A 24,496-nucleotide genomic window follows, 5' to 3' on the forward strand; every position below is an offset into this window, starting at 1 on the left:
TACTGAATTTCAGACAAATAACTTATTTTTTGAAAGAGTTATTTTCAAAAAGCGAACAAAAAAATTCAATTTCAACACCTCGTTTCTCCGAAACGAAGCATTTTCGGACACAATTACACTTAGACTTTTTTTTTTAAATTGTCTCAGGAAAACGTCACTTGAATATTTTAATGTACTTATGTTACATCCAGTATAGTATGTTAGTGTGACACTCTGTACATAGTACTTTTTTATATATAATATACGTACTGACCAGCAATATGTCTAGGTGAGCGACAGAATGAAGGATGGGGAATATGGTGTTGATTTATTAATTTGAATACATCACAAGTGACGACGAGTAATATTATGATTGATAAGAAGTGCAAATTAATTTTTTTACGCTCAGCAGTGAACCCTGAGTTCAATTCAATCCTGCTACGTAGGATTGGTCGATTTATAAACGTCGTTTCAACAATTATTTCACGGCAAATAGTATCGACAAAAGTGAACGAAAACGTGCCATTCTTTTAAGTTTATGAATGAATGAAGAGACGTTTCAGCTACCATTCAATATGTTAATTCCGGAAACAAAATCTTACGAATATATTGTGAAATCCATAGACAATCATTTTCAACCGGTAGTGTATGTTTTTGCGTGTCGAAAAAACTTTTCGAACCACGAAAATCAGCCAATGAATCTCCGAAAGAGTGGGCTGCGAAACGGCGAGCATTACTAGCAAATTGCAAATAATCTTAGACTGAGGAAATTAATAAGGCTTCAGTAAATCGTTTTATCATTGGCTATGATTCTGGTCGAGTGAAGGATAGGCTATATGAAGAAAAAAAAAACAGTTACTTTTGCTGAAATCATAGAAGTTGCGTCTTCCAAAAGTACGGTTGCAGAAAATTACAACAGGACTGTCAATATGGAACCAGAAATCTACTACACGAATAACAAGTCCAGATCTTCTGAGATCAAGAGACCTCTTCCATTTCGAGCGTCATCGTCAAGGAAAAACAACTGTGGAGACAACAGACCTGCAGGTACGAGCGGCGGCAGTTCGGGATTAGGAGGTGGCGGCTCAAAGAGGGGAATTCGTACGGATCCACCATCACATTCCAATTGCTCCGTTTGCGGCCGTAAGAACCATAAAACTGATAAGTGTTCTTATAGAAATTGTAACTGCTATATATGTGATAAAAAAATGCGTCTTGCTCCTATGTGTCCAAATAAAAGAAATGCAAATTCATTTAATGAATTGACTGAAAATTGAAATGACTTAGGATCGGAAGACTATTCTCTGTACAGTTTGAAAGCAAGGACAAACCCTGTTTTTATAAAACTCTTTATAGATTATAAATCGTAGACTTTCATTTTGAATACTGGAACAAGTTATGTGGTGATTTCTCGCACATTTTATAAACAAAATCTAGAGGGAAAATATTTGAAAACAACTGACAAGGTTTTTTGTTTCAGACCGGGGGCCCGTGATAAAAATTTTGACCCCATTTTTTATCGTCTGCCCTTTTCAGAAGACATATTTACAGCCACAAGCAACAGTGTTATGCGTTGAACGAATTTTTTTCTCATGTTACACATGCTGAAACATCAACTCTAGTTTGCATAAAAAAAAGCTTCTTTGACCACCATTTTACCGTCTGCCATTCATGCTACCGGATGGCTAGGTTACGCAACCCACAAAAAAATAACTGACAGACGGTTACATGGTGTTCTGGCTAGAGCATGAATTTTTTATTTATTTCCATCTGCCAAGCACAGCGTAGACTGACAGTAGCATGAAATGAACAAATTTTCACAAGGCAGACGGTTTGCTGGTGTATTAAAAATTTATAGGCATTAGGTAATTAACAATTTTTTTACTGTATCTCTGAACAATGTTTTACCGTATAAAACTTGGTAAGATATTAACTTCAGTAATGAAAATACAGAAAAAAATCAATGGTAGACGAATAGACCGTGTTTATACAAGTGAAAAATATTTTTCAATTTGTTAAAAAAAGTGATAAATTTGACCGACATTTTACCGTCTGCTATTGTTTCCTTGCAATATATATTATTATTAGGTAGACAAATTGTCAATCGGCAGACGAATAGATCGTGTTCATACAACTGAATTTTTTTTAATTTGCAGAAAAAAAAGTAATAACTTTGTCCAACGTTCTACCGTCTGCCGTTGTTTCCTTGCAATATATAATTATTGAGTAGACAAACTGTCAATTGGCAGAAGAATCGACCGTGTTCAGATGAGAGTGGTAGACAATTTGTGATGACACAAGTGTCAATGTTACTTCACAATTTGGTTTTGGAAACAATTGCAGATTCATAAATGCCACATAAATCGGCCGGGCTCTTGGCTTTCAGCTTTGCGCTGGTTTACGTGCTTTCCATGCCTTAACCGGCTGTTATTTTACACTAGCATTTTACAAAAAAGGTAAAAAAGACCTTTGTCGATTTTAATGGGCAACAAAAAGTTTGAAAAAAGCTTTCACGGACTTGGCGAATCCTTCTTTGGTTGCCGATACTGCACCAATAAAATAATCGAAGAATTTGTGTGCCGTATGTATGCACCAACCAAAAATAAGTTATCCAAAGTCTGAAGAATGAAGCAAGAGTTCGGATATTTGAAAGACTTTACGGAGTGATAGATGACATGGAGTCTTTCAAGAAACAAGTTACATCGTTTGACGCATCCAATCTATCATCATGTGTGTCATGCGGAGATTTTAAGGTTAGTGTAAATCCATTCATCGAAATTGACTCATTTCCTCTTCTGAAAATAGAAGACCTCTTTGTCAAACTACAGAGCGCCAGTGTGCCAGAAACAAGACTACGTTGTTGATTTTGGCCAAAAAATCACAAACAAGCAATGACTAGTGAGCAGGTACATCATCGTGATGAAAAAGCCTTGAATTGATTTTCCAAAATACCGGACATTTTCTTCGTATTGCTTTCCGCAAGTGGCGCACTACTTCAAGATAATACTCCTCACTGACCGTACGACCATGTGGAAAGAACTCCTGATGCACTACGCCACGGTGATCGAAGGCTATCGAACTTTCCGTGCTTTTTTTGGTCTTGGCTCTCCTGGGATCTTCCATTGGGACGACTGGACTTTGGTTTTGATGTCATAACCGTACACCCATGATTCGTCACCAGTTATGACTCTTTTAACAATTCGCTAAGCGATGCTCATGAGAGCATCGCTTAGCGATTGGTCAAATTCAACAATTTTGAAACGAACTTTGCTGCTCAAAATGTCCAAAAAAATGCAAGGTATGAACCTGCTGATATGTCAACATCCTTAGCAACTTCTCTAATAGTGATTCTACGGTTCTTCATAACAATTTTCTTTACTTTCTCAATATTTTCGGCGGTTGTTGATGTATTGGGGCTTCCAGTGTCGTGTCGTCTGAGTGTTGTCATTCACATCTCGACATCTGTGGAAAGCTTTTACATACCAAGTGTTTTCGGGAACTCAATTCTATTTTTCACACAAAATTTTATGCAAATTCTTTGATCCATGGTTTGAGATGGCATAAAATTGCCGAACACGCAAAACATCACTTCTGACTTTAATGCCTCTCACCGTTAAAGAGCTCAAACTGTGAACATACGTTCAAGACGAGTGTACCAGCATAAAAAATAAAAGTGGCTACTCGAAAAAAAGTAGCCCGCGAAATTTGAATATCCACTTAATTTTTTGATCAGACCTCGTATATGCTAAAACTGCATTTTACCCTTACGATATTTTGTACTTGAACTTTTTCCATCATGAGTGATCAATTGCTGATTTTTTCCTTGAGGATTCGAATGCAAATACCTTCCTTGAAGTCAAACGGGGGTTTCAGAGTTCAAGAGAATAATCAATTGACTGATAGTGATTTTCGGTTATGTTAAATGAACGAAAACTTCCAGAGAATTCCCGACTTTTCTACACGTATCTAATAATTTTCCAAAATCTTAAGTAGTTACTACAAACAGTTTGTTCATCTTATTAATTTTTAACGAACTCTAAAAGCGGATCTCAGAGTTGGGATGAAGTATATCATGTTCCGTTTTGGTACATCTCAGTTTCGGAAGATGAAACGTAATATAGAACCAGATATTGGGTAGCATAATGTAATGTTCATCGAATAATCAACCCATAGGAGATATAAACAGTAGGATCGAATACTCGACTTCAGAAGTGATCGTAGCATTATTTGTTTGGGAAAAATACAATCAAAAACTAGAATAATTGTATATACACTGTGCCCCATTTCTCATAAATATTTACTCCCTGATAATATGAATAATGAAATTTGTTATGAAATGTTCCTGAGGTAATATCGTTGCAAGAAATTTTATCAACAAATCCTGAAATCGGTTGCGGTTGTAAATCTTATACTTCAGATGTCCACGTATTTCCTTAAAAACATCTAGCGGTGTCATACCAGGTGATCTAGTGGGATCTTCTGAAAGATCACGTTTGCCTATCTACCGGCTTGAAAAATTATCAAACCCGAATCAGTTTTCAACTAATATAAGGTTTCAGCAAGTGGCTAGATGACGATTATCCAAACCAGTGGATAGCTACACGTGGTCTCTTGGAATGACCTGCTGCATTACCTGGCATGACACCTATAGATTTTTGTGAGTATTGGTGAAATCTGAATCTGGGTGAAGAATAAAAATACCTATCAAAAGGGTTATCGCAAGACGTCCCCTTCTATTCGAAAAAAAAAGTTGGATGCTTCCTCTCGACGACTAGTGATGCTAGACTAGAAAAAGACTATTGTCTTTTTCATCGAAAAGTACTGAAAATGATACCTATTTTTGAACACTTCATCAGAATTGAATAACTTGTTTCGTTTACGAGTTGAGAGGGAGGGGGACTACTAACGTCACCATTGCGTGTCAAATTGGGGTGATATTTGTTTCAATTTCATTACGAGAATGTGACGGAATCAGCCGATACTGGATGAAAATCCATGACGTCTACAGAAAACAATTCATTGTGAGATTTTCACTAAACAGTTTCACAAAATGACAACACGTGTTTCGTTATACAACAACTTCTTCAGGCGTGTATTTATAGTGAAGGAACGCCTGCGTTCGCTATGTGTTGCGTTTCTGTGGAACTGTTTGGTGAAATTCCCACAATGGAGTATTTCTTAAATTCATAACGAATGTTTAATGCAAAAACTGAATATTATATCACGCGAAAACGTAATTTTTGTGAAATATGATGTTAATGATCCAAATGAGTTCAAACTGAATGAAAAATAGTTTTGGGTGCGTTGAGGAAAATACATTTTCATTTCATACTTCTCCATCATCAAACAAAAACTGATGAAGAACTATATGGTCAAACAGTTTTTCACCCAAAGTAGTTATTCCAAACAGATTTATTTTCGTTCTTGCTTGATTTTTACAATGTGTAAAAGCCAACTTGAATGAATTTATTGTTTCGGTTACTGAACATATTCAAAAAAAATCCGAAACTCGTCAAATATAAATTATAATTTTACATTCTTCAACGTAAAAATGCCACCTCTACCTTAGAACACCTTTGAATGACAGGTACAACCCCCAATTTTTCAAAAGGGAAGTATAGGTTTGTGATATATCGACTGAAAGGTCACTTCATTCTCTATTCAAAAACTAAAATGTAATGCAAAGCCTAATGAAATGTAGAATACGAAAAAAAACTATGGATGTTAACGAAGTAGATGTTTGAAATATTCACAGTGAACGTCTTGGAAACATCTTCATCTCAAATAAAACTGCCTTCTAACATTATTTAACATATCAAGAGTGACCGACCTAATCGCAAGCGTTATTTGTTCTTTCAAGTCATTCAAATCTGAAGGTTTAGTTCTGTACACATTTCTCATGCGAGTATGTAAATTCCCATGAAAAGAAATCTAATGATGAAAGATCAGGTCAGATCAGATGGAACCATATCATATCCACTGGAATTTGAGGGTTTTCTGAATCAGGATATAAAGTTGCTAAATTTGGAATGACGTCATTTTGAAGTACTGCCAAATAATTATCTCAATTCAAGTTACCCTCAATGAAAAAAGGAACCAATGATATGGTCTCCTACAATCCGTTCCCAAGCATTAACCATTCAAGGGTATCGAGTGTGTTCTTCTCTTATCCAGTGAGGATTCTCCTTTGACCAGTAGCGGGAATTTTGCCGATTAGCATGAACGTTGAGAGACAAAGTGCACTCATCAGAAAACAAAATGTCTTCTAATTGAATGATATTTGTATCCAACATGTTCATCATTTGCTCACGAAAATAAGTTCTTCTATCAAAATCGTATTCCACGAGTTCCTGGGTATATAGGTATCATTTTATAGGGATGCATTTTATTTTCTTTTAATATGTTTATTATCGATGTATGGCTAACATTGAGTGTAGTGGACGCCTTTCTACTTTATGTATGTGGGTTTTCCTCAAACTCAAAAATCACATCGAATTTGAGTTCATCACTTATTGCATTGGCAGCTGCTTTTTTAATCTGTCCCACATGACCAAACACGCGAAATTGCGTCTCTATTTTGCTTATTGTTCCTTGAGATGTGGGCGGTAAATTAGGAAATTTCTCATGAAATAGGAGAGCTACTTCCTGTTGTGTTCGGGTTTTATCTCCGTAACCAATCATTTGTGAAACTGTTATTTTATGCATTTCCGGTAATCTAATCATTTGTCAGACTTGAAGTTAACGAACTTTAAACTTGAATTGAAATACTGACAACTAATATTGTAACATACAAAACAAGTTGACAAGGCATTTTGAACTTACGTGGACACGGAAATTATTTACAGTTATTTAAAGAATACCATCTAAAAAGAATAGTGCTATGGTTTTTGCTTATATTTTTATCATCAATACTTCAACATGAAATATGTTTTGAGTGTATTTTATCGAATTTCGGTAACCACATGATTTTAATTTATTTTATATTAAATGTTGCAATAAACTTGAAAGCGATAACATTTTTGAATAGAGAATGAAGAGATCTTTCAAACGATATATTACAAGCCTAAACTTCACATTTAAAAAATTGGGGTTTGTACCTTCATTAGACGGGGGTTTTGAAGGTAGGGGTAGCATTTTCCCGTTGAAATATGTCAAATCATAATTTAAATTTGACGTGTTTCGGGATTTTGTTGAAATATGTACCGTGACCGAAATATTGAATTTATTCCATTTGGCTTTTACAAATTGAAGAGTTCAATAGATTTTTTAAAATTACACTCTGCTAATATATTGATTGAGAATTAAAAAGGTTGTTTCCCAAAAATTGATCTTTTCTCAATATATTCCCTATTCGATGTGTCTCCTTACATCGTTGATTCAAACGATAGTGAATCGAAAATAAAGGTCTCCAGTAGAGCTCAGTTTCAAAAATGTGTGTTTGAGATTTGTCAGTTATCAGTTTCATCATAAACAACGATTTGTCGAAATGTAGAAATTTACCAGCTGTGAACTTTATTATGATTCACGAGTTTTCTGCTAGTAATAAAGGCTAGCATAGTGAAAAGAGAAATTCGAAATTCAAAAGATAGATGTTATTAGGTGGTTTCAAAAGTTTTGTCTATTTTCATGAGTCTGCTTCAAACTGTACTATCACACTGCATACATATTAAATTTATTTGAAATGAGTGCAATTTGAATCAGTACATTTTTCACATAGTCAGTGGGCAAACTTGAAGACTGGCTATAAAGCAAATCATCTGAAAGAAAAATTTGTTCAGGCCAGTCTCAACTCCCTACACTGTAGGTTAATGGACTGACATCTATCAGAAAATAACTACTCCCAGTAATACCATGAAGGGCGTTGAATTATATCCGACAGGTGTTAGTGCAGGATTCTTCACTGAAGTTATTCCTGCATATTCTGTTGGCAATACAACTGCCGCAATAGATTTCCAATTATTAGAACACATTTGCAGACCGGTTTCGGGCTGTTTGGCCACTCGTCAATGCAAGGTTGTGTCTATTAACAATATTAAACTGTATCTCGCTCGATAAATAAACAATAATAGTGGTCGAAAACTATATAGGCAGTGGAAGAAGGTTCACTCTGTGAGAAACAGGACACCGGCTTCGTTCTCATCCCTATTCCGTGCTGTTTCCTAAGTGAGAAGTGACACCGGTAGACGCCTGGCGGAAATAACTGATCCATGAATGCCACCGTGGACCAGCCTACCCAAACTAAGGTGTAAGCAATCGTGCCGATAGCTGAATGGCCGTAGGGTGTTTTGCGGGAACTGGGGGAAACCTCATTGTAATCAGCGGGGTTTTGCCAGAGGTGACCAACTCTTCTCTTGTTACTCGTGGAAACACACATGAATGAAACAAACACAAAAACAGAAACAACAAAAATCAATCCCGAGGCTGAACAGAAGTGCTGACCTCAATTTAAGGCGGTGGCTGGGGATGAACAGAAATCGACGGAACTGAGAAAAATGGACTTGAAGTTTCTTCTATTTTATCATTGCCAATAAAAGTGACATACATTCAACTATGTTTTCTATTCTTCTGGAGATGAGGTGCATTTAAATGCTACATTTTAAGTACTGAATTGTACTTTGTATACTCTGCACGTTATTTTCTTTTAGACGAGTTACTATGATTACTATAATTATGAAAAAATTACTTACTACACTACTTCAAAATTTTATTTGCAACGAAATATTTTTTACAACTCAAAAGTGTTTATTTACTTTTCAATCTTCGCTTTTAGTCGAGTCGTCATTATTACTACCCATATCTTGTGAATTCGATGGTATCAATGACTTATAAAAGTTGTGATAAATAGTTGGAATCAATCAATCAATCAATCAATCAAACTGTACTTTATTGTCCAAAAATAATTATTCTTATTGACAAAGTGAGTAGATAACAATGAAGTGGATATCCACTATATAATTATTCATCTTCACATTTTATATTTTCATATTTTTTGTCTCTCATATGTATTGGACACAAGTTGAAACCTATATCTTTATGCAAATATAAATGATTGAAAATGGTCATTGTAATATTCCTGCAGGTCATAATACGCTTTTGGAATGAGAAATAATTTCATCTCCTTCCTATATTTTTTTTAATTTCCGATTGCTTTGAAATGTTCAGGCAAATGATTGTACATTTTTTTGCTTTCGTATATTATTGAATTTTCAATTTGAGTAATTTGAGGAATAACCCTCTCTTGCAAAGCTTTAATAAACCTGCTAGTTTCTTAGCATTAGTAGGCAGCACAGTGGTGTACAGTTTAGGTAAAGGTTCGTTTTGGGTATTACTTGAATTCCTCCCTCTTTCCTTCTGAATAGTTAGATGTGCCTCATTGTCTTCATAGTTATACATGAAAGTTGATTTGGACTGGTAGCTAGAAAAACCGTCTCTCTTACTTCACTTATTTTGAATGGCTGCTCATTATCATCAGTCTTCCAGTTTTGCTTCTTAACTATGTTCTTGAAGCTTACGAAATCGTTTTGACACATCTATCGAACTATGTAGGGCTTACCAGTTGTTTTTGCCATTCGTATTAGCGTAGTCCACTGATCAGGGGTATAAATTATTGATTGGCGAGTTTTCGCATGTTCAATTACTGTATGCATACTGTCCCCTTCATTTTGTGTGTGGCCAATTTTCAAAAACCGGTGGATTATATCTATTTTGAATAACGATGATGCATAATTAAACATATCAACATATCAAACACAATATCAAACATTGGTTTCTGTTCTGTCCCCCACAGTAGTCACAGTACAGTATTATTTTCTTTATACCTTTTTCTGTTTGTGCTTTCACAAAATTCAGTAAGCAACTGCTTATCTCGTTAGAGCCGCGCTTGCTACCTGCTCATGCCAGACGTAGCAATATCCTTCGTTGTTGCCTATGTCGTAGATAGTAAAATTAAGAGTAAAATTAAGAGAGTCATAGTTACGACCGCACCGGGGGGCCTGGGGGGCCGTTTAGGCCCCCCAGACGCACCCTGGCGTTGGATGCGATCGGGCGTGGAGGGGTGGATTTTCGGGAAATCCTTGCGGGTACCGCCCCTCACCCCACACCAACAGGATTTCGCAGGGCTTCCTCCCGCTCACCGAACCCGGAATTGCTTCCTTACATCTACTTAGTGTGGCTAACCAAGAGACAGGACCATCGGCAGCGTTCGACCGAACGTTCGTACAAGTTAACTAAGCTCCTCTTTCGCACCTGCGTCGCACACCTGCCCCCGCCAGCTATGCCAAATCAGTTGGGAATATGGTCCCGGAAGTGGCCGGCCGGGGTCCTAAGCTCGGATACTAGTAGCTCCGTCCAACCGGGTTCCGACACCTCAAGCGTCTGCCTTGGTGCCCTCCAAGGCTAGACTCGGATACTAGAGCCCGGAAGGACCGCAAGCCCCGACACCTCGAACGCTTGGATCCGTACAGAAGCAGGCGAGGATCACGGAACAGCATAAGCCGTCCAGTGCCTCATAATGGGGCTGCAATGCACCCATGAATGGATTACCGCAGCCCTGTATCCCTTTACCCGCTAGCGGAGCCGCTGCCCCTAAGAGGCCAACGATAGTTGGAGATGAGGCTCACTAGCCTCCAGCCGCGAGCGGGCACTCACCTCCCCCCTAGAACTCATGTTAGGAAAGTTCCCTTTCCAACGTTTGATGAGTAACCGTCGAGGACTCTCACGAGCATCCTCTACCACACATCATATGTCGAAGATGTCGCGCCCATTACCCGTATAGGTGCGGGATAGGGCGGTTCATCAACAACTTTTGGGTGTACGCCGTGTGGTCTGCACCGCATACCCTTACGTTACCCCAAGGGGCACTCATGTTAGGAAAGCTACCTTTCCAGCGTTGGATGAGTAGCGAACTTGCTTTTATAGTAGAAAACACCTACTTCTGATCGAGGGGTTACTAGTACTTTCTGTAGGTCAAAAACAGCTGCGCACACACTTTTGTCATTAACTGCTGGGTCCTTATCTACATCCTTTAGCTTTCTTGCTTTCGTTTTGTTCCTTAAATGAGTGTCATACTTGTCTTGCATTCTAGTCTTAGCCTCTTCGTCAGCAATATTGTAAATAGAGCATATATCACCCTGATCTTTTTTTGGTTAAAAAAAACCAATATTATATCTGCGTTCAATATATCGGCATACTGCCGTTTGGTCGCAATTTCAGTAGTTCCATTTTGTTGCATACATTCTACATAGAGATATATTCAAACCTTCTACAAGGTACATTTTCTGAGAATCTTTTCGTGTATAATGAGATGGCACAACAGGAAATCATTTTATATGTTCTACAACAGTTTTTTAACATTCTCCGAAATTCTATGTGGACTATTTTTGTGCCGTCCTCTCATATCGTGTTCTAGACATCCTGCATCTGATGTATTTTTCAATGCTTCTTATCTTTTTGTTTGACGAATTTTGTTATAAAATCCCATTGCCTTGTGTGATCTCCTATAGCCCAAAATTCCTTAAAAATTTTTTATCTGACTTCAACTCTTACTTTTTCTCTGCACTTATATCGACATCTTTCTTTACAAGGTCCTTGCATTTTCCTGGCTTCTGTTATCTTGCCCGTCCTACTTGTGTATTCTCTTCCTAAATTTCTATTTCTTTTCTCCTGAACGTCAAGCCAATCGCTTCATTTCTCATTCGTTTCCTTCCCATTTTCTCCTTGCGAATACATCTACTTTTTCTTTTTGAATGTTGTTTCTTTACAATGTTACTATGAACATAATTAGTTTCGCGACTTATACTAGGTGTCTCTCGATTATTAACATGTTCATATCGTGATTATTATGATTATGAAAATTAAAAGTCACATTTTCTTTCGCTGGATTCTTCAGAGGGAACATAATCGGCGTCTATATCTGAATCGTCGTCTGTGCATTTGAGATATATTCAAACCTTCTTCAAGGTACATTTTCTGAGAATCTTTTCGTGTATAATGAGATGGCACAACAGGAAATCGTTTTATATGTTCTACAACAGTTTTTTTAACATTCTCCGAAATTCTATGTGGACTATTTTTGTGCCGTCCTCTCATATTGTGTTCTAGACATCCTGCATCTGATGTATTTTTCAATGCTTCTTATCTTTTTGTTTGATGAATTTTGTTGTAAAATCACATTGCCTTGTGTGATCTCCTATAGCCCAAAATTCCTTAAAAAAAATTTATCTGACTTCAACTCTTACTTTTTCTCTGCACTTATATCGACATCTTTCTTTACAAGGTCCTTGCATTTTCCTGGCTTCTGTTATCTTGCCCGTCCTACTTGTATATTCTCTTCCTAAATTTCTATTTCTTTTCGCTTGAACGTCAAGCCAATCGCTTCATTTCTTATTCGTTTCCTTCCCATTTTCTCCTTGCGAATACATCTACGTTTTCTTTCTGAATGTTGTTTCTTTACGATGTTACTATGAACATAATTAGTTCCGCGACTTGTACTAGGTGTCTCCAAATTATTAACATGTTCATATCGTGATTACTATGATTATGAAAATTAAAAGTCACATTTTCTTTTTCACTTTCGCTGGATTCTTCAGAGGGAACATAATCGGCGTCTATATCTGAATTGTCGGAATACAAATTATCCAGTTCGCCATATTCAATATTTGGCACTTGAATAGGAGTAATTTCAGAGTTTTCTCCGTCACCTATAAATGTTTGTTTGCCTTACTCGGTAAATGCGACTCCGTCCAACATTTCCATTTTGGAAAGGTTGCAAAATAAGTTAATTAGGATGATTGTGAATGCTCCTTGGTTCGTACGGAACGAAGCCATCCGCAGAGATTTGCAGCTGCCTTCCATTCAGCAGTCCATTCAGTCGAGGAATGAGAGAGTTTTCGAAAAAACGGAAACTCATGGAAACCCGTTAGTTAGGGAAGCCACAGATTATGCTGTAGACGACCCCTCCCGATATAGAAGGCCCCGACACTCTGTCGAATGAGGCCCTCATGTCCCCCGTTAACGGACGAATAACTTTTTCATCCACCCCACCCCAGCCAGGTAGGGGTATCCCGTGAAGGGCGGCACTGATGTCTTAGGACTTCATGCCGTCATCTATCAGTTGTGTACCCATTGGTCCCTCTCAAGGCCAATGATCAGCCAAAAGGGTAGGGGAGCTGGTCTCCAAACCTGGAAGAAGTGACGATGATGGCATTCTTACTCGGTGAATAATTCGGTGTAATATTATCAACTTACTCTCGCGATTCTCCCCTTCGGCTTTTTCGTGTACCGACTTACTAGCTGGGTCAATATCTATAATTATATATACATTTTTTGTTTGAAATATATACTCAAAATGTTAGTAAAAACTTATTCTCAATAGAATTTGATGTATTAACATTTCTATTTGCAAGCTGCAACTTGTGTTGAGACTGACTCTTTGTAACATATTTTCGTCGAAGACTGTAGTAAGTCTAGTTACTGCAATTTTCGCCGAAAAAAAACCTCCTCTACAGTTACTACAGTTTACAGCCATAAATGATTTGTGTTGCCGAGATTGAAAGATGAGTTATAACAGTTTTCGTGGGGTATATGGAATAATTTCAATTCCGCTAGTAAAAGTATCTCAAAACTGTTGAAAATTGAGTTACTACAGTCTTCGTTGGGACCGTCGAAATCTCCACCCCAATCTACCGCTTGGAATGAGGCTGGACATTGCAGATCACCTCGTGATGTATTACAAAGGCCAAGTCGTAAGCGCATTTGCAGCGCCGAGGCCAAAAGGAGAAGACAGCGAAAGAAGCAGGCAGCAACTATAAGTGCACCCTTCTCCTCCCCCACTCCACCTCCAACAGCAAGGACACTTCCAAAACCTTCGCGGAGGCCACCATGAGACACCTCAAGGTTGCCAAAGAGAGTGTGTGTTAGGCGAGTCTTGGCCTACACCTGCCAATATATAGGAGATGTCTCTTAGTGACCTGTTCACATTACAAGGACAGGATGAACGATCACTCAGGAGGACAACTCCTCGGGAGGATGTACAATGGGTTACATGTGGCCTAAGTGCTGTGGGTCACCCTCACCCTCCCTACTCTACAGATACAGATACAGATACAGAACTGATCTATGATCATTAAAAATGATTAAATCACTAAAACGGTTGATAAAAATGAAGGCTGGTGATGAAAGGGTGAAAATTGAGAGTCATATGTATTTTTCAACGGCACATCATGAAAAAATAAAAACAATAAAATTTGTCCTGAAAATAAAAAAACTGCTTGGGGTGGAACATCCTTATCATTCAGGAGCGTGAAAAATAGATTGAAACATATGAAAACAGATGACAACAAAACTGAAAAAACTTTTTAAATGACCCAATAATTTTCATTTATGCAATTTTTTCGACATTTCAGAATTAAATCAATTCAAAGGTGCACTCAAAATTTGATGGTTCTGATAGCATGTGATTCGAAATATATGAGAACCTTTTTTCGGTTGATACTGATTCAAGTAGTTACAGATTTTTCATCACTCTGACGGCATGAAATGTAAACATGTATGTTCATGAGAGGTTGATATACTTTTAATAATCAAAAATAAGAAAATATTATTGAAAATTGAATTGAGAATAATTATAGCGCTCAAATTGTTGTGGTAGTTGTGGAGTAGCTCTTTGGAATCTTTTTCTTGTTCCAGAACAAGCATTTTTTCCAAACATCAGAACTGCGAAACACTTCTCACGTCTTGGCGTCTTCAGTTCACTTCGTCTTCTGAAGACGCTAACTTGGTTGGTGAAAGGCGCGTCGAGTAGAGTATTGCAGTTCTGTTGCTAGGAAAAAGTGCTTGTTTTGGAAATTCTATACGTTAGAGGTTCTTTCATCACTTTCACTCATTTTTATATTTTTTTTTTGGATTTCATACTTATTTCGTAATGTTGAACATTTTCGCCTAAGCCCTCAACTATTTTCAAACGGATTGATTTTGTTTTGTTTTCCTCATGGAAAGAGATTTTTTCTCTCAACATCATCCTTTTTCGAGGTAGATTCACTAGTCTACCCTGTTACCATTTATTAAGTTCTTCTGATAACTTTCCATTTCTCACATACGTAAGATAAAATTACCATGCAATATTGTCCACAAAATTCGAAATATTTTTCTTCATTTTCTGAAAAAGAAGTGCTGTGGTGATGATATTCTCACCTTTTGATTCATTTCTGAATTGAATTGGCTGTCCGTCTTCTCGTTTCCAGGTTATAGCAGGTTCTGGGGATCCTTTAGCTATACACTGTAAGCTAACATTCGATCCTTCGTCCACAATCATGTCGGTACTTGTTGGATAATCCAGAATGTCTGGCGGCACTGCGGAAGAATCTAGATGTTAATTATATTTAGGTGTATCAAATGACAGAGAAGGGAATAGCGTATTAGTCAATGAGCGAGAAATAACAAGAAATACTTGAATTGAAGGGGTTATATTTTTAGGAGTGATTAATTTTTTTAGGAAAGAAAGTTTTTGGCTTTCTACTACTCCATCTGATACAAAAAAAAGGGATGAGAGAATCTTCCAAAGAAAGGAAGGAAGTAATCAATTTGAAACTCTATACATGAATGTGTAGATCATGCAAAGAAGTAACTTTCAGACACAAACTGAAAGAAAGTCCTCCTGAAACAGCTACTTTCACATAAACATTGAGTTACACGAAAGAAAATAATTCTTTCGAAACAAATACTTCTATATGAACACTGAATTATACAGAAGATACTTTTCTCTACTCAGTTTGTATTTCAAACATTTGTTGTGGAATAAGAATCAGATATCATTCACATGAGTTCTACTTTGAATGAATGGTAATAAATTGTACTCACATAGAACACTGTCACCCTCACTGGTATACACCGATGTTTCGCCTTAAGACACTTGCCCTAAGGCTCTTCAGTACCAAATTGGATAACATTATAGAAAATACACACACTTCATTCATGAATTACGATTTTGAATGTCACGGAATAAGCTTGATCTGCTTATGTCATTACGATGTCATCGATGACATCATCGATGACATAATGTTATCCAATTTGGTACTGAAGAGCCTTAGGGAAGTGTCTCAAGGCGAAACATCGGTGTATACCAGTGAGGGTGACAGTGTTCTATGTGAATACAATTTATTACCATTCATTCAAAGTAGAACTCATGTGAATGATATCTGATTCTTATTCCACAACAAATGTTTGAAATACAAACTGAGTAGAGAAAAGTATCTTCTGTATAATTCAGTGTTCATATGGAAGCATTTGTTTCGAAAGAATTTTTTCTTTCGTGTAATTCAATGTTCATATGAAAGTAGCTGTTTCAGGAGGACTTTCTTTCAGTTTGTGTCTGAAAGTTACTTCTTTGCATGATCTACACATTCATGTATAGAGTTTTAAATTGATTACTTCCTTCCTTTCTTTGGAAGATTCTCTCATCCCTTTTTTTGTATCAGATGGAGTAGTAGAAAGCCAAAAACTTTCTTTCCCAAAAAAAAAAGAAATACTTGTATTCCATAAAGAGATTTTTATGTGAAGGTTTAGTTTACAATGCGGATGTGTAAAAAAAAAGGTGAGTAAACTAAATCGATTTGATCATTCAACAGATTGCAACCTGTTAAATGATCAAATCGATTTGATCATTTAACAGGTTGCACCCGCAATGTTAATGCTTGTGAATTTCCAAGCATTCTAAATAATTGGGTTTGCAACCCTTTCTTGCATAGTGCCAAATTTCCGTATCGTTTAAATTCCGAAACTTGTGGTTGCATGCCAAGGAATGGTTTGAAAACGTCGAATCATTTCTTTCTAGTCTGAAGGACCTTTCATGTTCAGCATACCGTTTTTGGAAATTTCGACCACATTGTCCCACATAAACACTATTACACTCCTGACACTTAAGCTTATAAACTCCAGATTTCTCTAACTTGTCCACCTTATCTTTGGCATTGAAAAGAAAATCAGATAACCTGGCATGTGGTCTGAATGCCACTTCCACATTGTTTTTTTTCTGAAGAAACCCGCAATTATCTCTGTTCTTTTTCCAAAATATGTTTGAGTTACTCATTTCCTGATTTCTGGTTGTTTGACTTGAGGGTATATTAATCTCTAAGTTAATTTACAGCTTTGTTTTCTGGATAGTATCGGCGTTGAAACCATTATTATGACCTATCTGTGTAATTATATCAATTTCCCTAGCTAGATTGTTGGCAGACAGAGACAGTGAGAATGCTCTGTGCAACGTTGAATTGTAGGCTGCTAATTTATGACTGGATGGAAAGAGTCGCTTGGGATGGTAATGTCTGTATAGCTAGGTTTTCTGAAAACATTGAACTCAAATTTATTTTGATTGTGTGTAATGATCAGGTCCAAGAAATTCATCTGTTTCTCTATCTCTGTTTCGAGTGTGAACTGAATGTTGCTATTGAGATTATTCATGAATGTCATAAATTGGTTCAGCTGCCGTGTAGTACCTCTGAAACAGGTGAGAATATCGTCTACATATTTGTACCAAATGAATATGTTTTTTACCCACTTCGGAATTTACTATAGTGGGCTCCAAGCTGTTCAAAAATATGTCTGCTAAAAGTGGACTAAGGGGTGAGCCCATTGGTAAACCTGAATCTTGTTTATAAAATTTGTTGTTGAACTGTAGATACAGATAGGTTTTCATTTTTATCGTTGTTTTAATAAATGTTCGTGTATTGAAAAAAAAAAGAAATTGGTAACTCTAACATATTTTGGAAAAAGAACAAAGATAATTGCGGGTTTCTTCAGAAAAAATTATGTGGAAGTGGCATTCAGATCACATGTCAGGTTATCTGATTTCCTTTTCAATTCAAAAGATGAGGTGGATTAGTTGGAGAAATCTGGAGTTTATAAGCTTAAGTGTCAGGAGTGTAATAGTGTTTATGTGGGACAATGTAGTCGAAATTTCCAAAAACGGTAGGCTGAACATGAAAGGTCCTTCAGACTAGAAAAAAATGATTCGACGTTTTAAAACCATTCCTTGGCATGTAACAAGTTTCCGAATCTGAACGATACGGAAATTTGGCACTATGCAAGGAAGGGATATAAACTCAATTATTTAGAATCCTTGGAAATTCACAAGCATGAATATTGCTTGTGCAACCTGTTAAATAATCGAATCGATTTAGTTTACTCACCGTTTTTTTTTTAATTGGTACATCCGCATTGTAAACTGTATATTCAGGTAGTCATAGGTGGTATATAAGGCTAATGTAATGAACCATTGTTAGTTTAATGTATGAGTTTGAAAATGAGTATGAGTTTATAGGACGAAACTGCAGTAACGTTAGATACAAATAAAAGTGGTAGAAACATAGAAAGTTTCAAATCAGTACAACTCAACTTGACATATGGTTTACCAAGTTTACTGAGTTTTTATTAGCTTTTATCCTCTAATCAAGTGACGAAATTTTTTGAAGGATGACCGTCGATTAGCCGTATTTTTGAAATGAGTAGGATTCATATCCTGAGAAGTGGCAAATATAGTTTTTCAAATATGTTTTATCGATTGAAAATAATTATGTTTTTTCAACACTTCCAATATACCGAAAGTTGACACCAACGTCCTCAATTCAAATTCAACACCCTGCATAATTTTACATTATTGAATACATGGCAGAATTGTGAAGTGAGTTCATTTGATACATGCCAAAAACGAACCGTTATCGATGTATTAATTTGTAAACTAAAAAAAAGGGGTAACATTTTCACAATGTTATACAAGATATAAAAATGAGTCAAAACTCAGTTTTTTCAAATAGTTGTGACATTCCGAGATAATTTTTTTTGACTCATTTGCACGAAACATTCCCAATATCAAAAATCATCCATTCACGAGATATTTCAGTTTTTTTTAAACAAATAAAGCATTATCCACCATAAAGCTATGGGCTACGATACCTTCATTTCGAACAGTTACAGAGCTATCAACTTTTCGTCGTGATATTTTATGGGATTATAGTTCAACGAATCTTAAATTGAAAGTTTTTTGTTCCAAATGATTCATAAAAGAGCGATGATGAAGAATTTTGCATTGTCTTTTCACACAAAACATAAGACCTAATTCAAAATATGTTCAAAGATATTTCCGTTAACTTCCAGATATCAATTAATTCTCTTCATTAAATTGTTTTTTACAGGAGGTCTGATTTCATTGGCATCTAGGGCGTTACTATATTATCCTTACTTGTTCACAAGAGACAACTTCCAAAAAAAGTTCGGAATGAATGTTTGGTTGGGAATTTCATAAACAAACATACTAGGTTCTTTCTTCCCTCCCGAGAGGTCTTCACCTTGCCGTGGTGGAAGGGGTTGCGTACTGTGAGGAAGTAACGTGTTATGTCGGCGACAGCTTAGCTGCTGGTAGGGTCTCCCATGCTGAAGAGGCCGTAACAGAACAGTCAGACCAAGAAGAACCATGGCCTAATCCAAGGTGTTATGCGACCCGTGCCAAAGGATGAATGGTACCTGACCCTCATCAGGTATCACTAACGGAGCCTTTGGGATATCAGGCGACCTTCCAAAGTATCCAGCCTTACATCCATACAGGTGGCAACATGGATGTGGACAATGCTTTCCCCCATACTCGTGGGACTTGGATGGATACGAGAAATACTAAAATATCAGAGGAGGACTCTTCGAAGCGACTTCTCGCAAAATCAGACTATCCTGGAGGTGCAAACTGACCAGGAAAATCATAGTCAAATGGCAGGAAACACCAGCCCCGCCGAAAGTATAACTGCAGGATTAACGAAAGTCGAACTGCAGCAATCAAAATAGCTGCGGGAACATGGATTGAAAAACCATGTAATACAAAAGACCGCAGAAAAACGGAAAAATCCAAAGTAACTTCTGTAGAAAGGGCCAAAAAGAGACCTAGAGAGGATGTAAAAACTCCCCCACAGAGGATACTGAAAAAATCCAGGGCTTTCAAAGAAACTGGGACTTATAGTGAGGCTGCTAGGGGCCTGAGGGTGGCGGTCAATGACATGCGACACTCTGAGATCACCCTGAGTCAGGGTCAAGCAGACCTGATCAAGGAGGGACGTGAAAATAAATATTTTAAAATGAAGTCTTTACACAGTGAGACCTGGTAAATATTTGTCAGAAAATAACCGCTTCCCCGGTCAATGTTTTATGTCAAAACTACTCAATAAATAATACATGCCCGTTGCTTTGAAAATCAATTCAACGCATCCTGAACTAAGCTTCAACTGAACTCATTCTCTAGAAAAACGATGTCTCAAACTCATTATCCAAAGGAATATGTTCTACTTCAATTATAATACAATTCGAATCGATACTTTTGCACAGGTACCGCACTCAGAGCGTCTGTAAGATTAAAAATGAGTTTATTAGTCATTCAATGTAGAAACTTGGGCGAGTTGAAGATCAACGAGGTCTCACCTATTAACTTGTAATTCTTGGCGCGGATTAGACGATACGCAGTGAACCCTCATCGTCCTAACCTGAACGAGCCAACCGTCCGAACTGAATTTTTCTACAGTGAGTATTTATACAACCCGGTAAAATACACCAATCGAATGGTATGAAAAATCTATACTTATGAATGCCACAGTCACTCATTTTACACACAATTATCTCTGTTTCTCCGTACTGGTAAATCCTAGAAAGCAAAATTTGGTATATAGGTGCTTGTTAGGCCTAAGAAAGAATTTTCAAATATTCCAACCGGTGCGCCGACCCCCTGGGGGTGAAGGGGGCACGTCTACATATAAAAATTACCTTTTTGAACAACTGTCATTAGCAGTGACATTTTTAATGGTTGTCAAGAGTATTAAAAGATAATGTTTACGAAGTAGGGTGTTGAAAATATTTTTAACACGATTTTTTTCGACCAGATAGCAATAGACAAAACAAAATTATTGAATTTTCAACGAAGTTTTATTATAAACAATAGATATAGGTACAATTATATTTGTACCTATATATTGTATCTATATATTGTACAAATGTATAATATATTACATGTATAATATATATTACATCATTATTATCATTTATGAACATTAATATGAAGAGTACAATTAGAACAACTACTGAGATTAAAACCTCACGATGTTGAAGAGCCTTGTAATATATTTGAACTGAGTTGACAATTACAAGGGCATTAACATTTAATTCTTGAAGTGGAAAGTACGACGCTGTAATGCTGGAGCTAGCTGTTGGGATTATTCTTTCAGCAACAGCCTTTTTATAAGAAATATTTTGATCGATGTAACCCTTAACTACTGTTGTAGACTTTCATCCTCCGTGCTTCTTAATATCCGTTATATTTGCACCTGATTCTGCTAGGAAAAGCAGAACACCCTCTGAAGCAGTGACCTGTATATTCATTTGGTTCCTGGAGGTTCAGAATCTCAACAATGGTAGAGGCAATTTTCCTAAACGTGTTTATACTAACTGGGTTAGCACTGCGTTTATAATTTCAGAAAAAAAAGTTGATGATTGATAACAGAAGGGGATAATGCAACGTATTTATTAAAATAGTCAATGTTTTTTCCAACAATGCAAAAAGAACGATCTATTTTCGTTTTTGTATTTGGAATTTGAACAATCAATGATTTATCCATTAATTTAATGTCTTCTAATAATAAATGGCCCAGCTCTTCACGCCGGCAGGCTCCATATATTCCGAAAAAAGTAGCAACTTTTATCATCAAATATTTTTCATCTGGCGCCTCATTTATAAACCTCTGGACTTGTTCCAACGTAAAAATTTTTGATTTTTTGGGACTATAACTTTCATTTTTCCGCTTTGAGAATGCTATTACCATGAAATATTTGGTTGTATTAACACCATTTTTAACGAGCGCACTTGATTTTATCAGTGAAACTTGCTCCACAAAGTTGACGAGTTACATATTTTTTATTTCTCTTCTAGATAGACTAATAAGACGGTTTCGCTGAAATTTTCTTCGACGTTTTCGAGTTTACACCAGCTAAGAAAAGTAGAATATACGATGTCGTACTGTTAAGCTGATTTTCTTGGTAACAATTCAATTAAATCTCTCTTTTCAGCCTTGTCAATATCGTCAGAAACACACAATTCCTCACTATTGTTCTTCATTATGCAAGACATTAAACATCAGCAAAAACTTCAAATGTGACTTTAAATAAAACGCGTGAGCTGTAAACAATACAGTTTGTTGGTAACCTGGTGATTCGGCGTCACCTGACACGGCCACTTCACAGCAAATGCGATAACATGAAAATAGTTAACTGAGTAGAGAAGTCAAAATGTGTTTTCATATAAATAATGAATTCATCTGTTTCATTATGAAAACAAAACAGTTGTAAAATAGTATTTTGTGTAACAAGTGCGTGAAATCGACTTTTTTACACAAGCGTGGAATTTGCGACACGAGCCCTCAGGCGAGGCGAAAAAAGTCTTCACGCACATGTTGCACACTATACTTTTTCTACGACCATACAGAGAAAATTAAGCATCATTAGTTTGAAGAGCTTTATTGAATTTCAGAATAATTAGTAAGTACCTATATTATAAAATTAACAATTAATTCTTATACTGAGATTATTATTTTTGGTTTTCATTCTGATGTGGAATAATAATGATTATTTATAGTAATATTGGAACCTGTGAACATTCCAAAACTTACACCTGCAGCATTTGATTTTTCTATTACCTAGTGTGTTTCTTGACTTGGAAGTTGAGATGATAGAAGTAGTGGCGATAGGGGCTGAGAAAATTTGATTTTGAGGCGATACAATTTTATTTGCCACATCAATTTTCTGAGTAATTGAGTTTTCTATATAATGCTCTGCCACTGCAGAGGATTTCCAACCTCCATGTTTTTTTAAGGTAAGCAAATCGCCTCCAGCTTCTACTAATAACGTGGCGGATGACCGCCTAAAACAGTGGCCTGTATATTGTTCAGCATGAGTTAAATTTAGGTATTTTGCGATTACCGAAGGAACTTTACCAATTTTATTCATACCAACGATCTGGCAGGTACATTTTCCACCTTGATAATTAATAAATAATTTTTTTCTGCGTATTTTTGCGGACGGAGTGCCGTATATTTTCGGTATAATTCAAGATGTTCCGTGATGGTAAATTCTCTTGAGATTTTGGTTTTTGTATCATGGACGTTTACTATGAGTATTGTACCTAAATCTTCAATATCATCTAATTTCAGTGTATACAGTTCATCTCTTCTAAGAGCTCCAGCAAGTCCAAATATTAGTATAACCTAAAAGAAAAAGAAATTACAATATAGAAACTGAAAAAAGATTATGGCTGTCAGAAATCGAACCCAGGTCCTTGGGCGCGCGAGGCCGACGCACTACCGCTGAACCATTCGTATTTACAAATATATGTTTGAAAACGCGATTCTCAACGCCCAATTTAAAATAATTTAGAAGATCATAGTTAGATATCACATTAACATAGTTTTAGATAATATATCTGATTTGGCCAACTATACTTATTAGGATCTACTTAATTTATAGATATTATTTTCTATTTATTTAATACTACCGTGAGACATTAAACTTACCTTGGTCAATGAAAATTTTTCGTCAGGAGCTTCTTGTATAAACTTCAGTATTTGTTTTTTCTCCCAAACTCTGGATTTTTTGGGAACGTATCCCTCACTCTTCCTTTTTAAAAAAGCATGTACCTTAGGATAGTCAATATTTATGTTTTTTCAATGCTGATGGTACTTTTTAGCATTGAGAAATTACTCCAAAGTGTTGCTGCCTTAAAGTTCTTGGATAATTCTGACAAATTTGCCAATATTACGTTTTCAGAAAATGAATTGATATATATTCTTTGTTTTCCTCCATGCCATGAATTTCTCATACGTATTTTCATACACGCTCAATGATTTTTGGGGTAATAAAGTCTTACTAGCCTCATTGGCTGCATCCATAACATCCGGCGGGGTACTTCGTATATCTGAATGATCAGAATCCATTATAATATAATGTTAAAATATTAATAATTAACTCTCAACAATGAGCTCACAACAATAATGATCAAGCTATTTTGACAGTTTATTTATGATTTATTGCTGCTCTTGAACAAAAGATGCACTAAGGCCGCCTATCAGCAAAATATTCATGTATTAGGTCTTATGGACAGACTACAATGTATTTCTTATGAGTACATTTCACGCACTGGTAATAAAAACACTTGAATGTACCATGTTATTCTTATGGGTTTATTTCACGCCCTAGGGCGTAAAAATAATTTCAAGCACAAGGGCGTGAAATTACATTTTACGATTCGTGAACGGTGTGTGAAAGTACTATTTCACGTACGGGAGTAGAAAAAAAATTTTGTATGATATTTGTGGTAAAAAAAGAAAGTTTTATTTTGTTCGTGACATTGCTCAACTCGCTACGCTCGTTTCGCTTTTTCTCTCACAAAATAAAACCTTACTTTCAGAACTCATATCATAAATATTTATTTCAGCACTGTTTCTCC

At 36.4% G+C, this 24,496-nt stretch overlaps 1 protein-coding gene across 3 annotated transcripts in view; it reads right to left on the reverse strand.

Moving 5' to 3' along the window:
• LOC111507021 (neurotrimin) overlaps positions 1-24,496 on the reverse strand; it is a 404,616-nt gene that overhangs the window by 24,394 nt on the left and 355,726 nt on the right. For 2 of the 3 annotated variants that reach the window (XM_074171641.1, XM_074171640.1), the window contains exon 4: positions 15,169-15,339. In XM_074171641.1, coding sequence (XP_074027742.1) covers positions 15,169-15,339 — 171 coding nt within the window. The remainder of the gene's footprint in view (positions 1-15,168; positions 15,340-24,496) is intronic. The other variant, XM_074171642.1, reaches the window with a different exon arrangement.

This window comes from Leptinotarsa decemlineata, unplaced genomic scaffold (assembly GCF_025532065.1).
Source record: "Leptinotarsa decemlineata unplaced genomic scaffold, Ldec_3_MD MMD2_tig00000026_RagTag_RagTag, whole genome shotgun sequence".
NCBI lineage: Eukaryota > Metazoa > Arthropoda > Insecta > Coleoptera > Chrysomelidae > Leptinotarsa > Leptinotarsa decemlineata.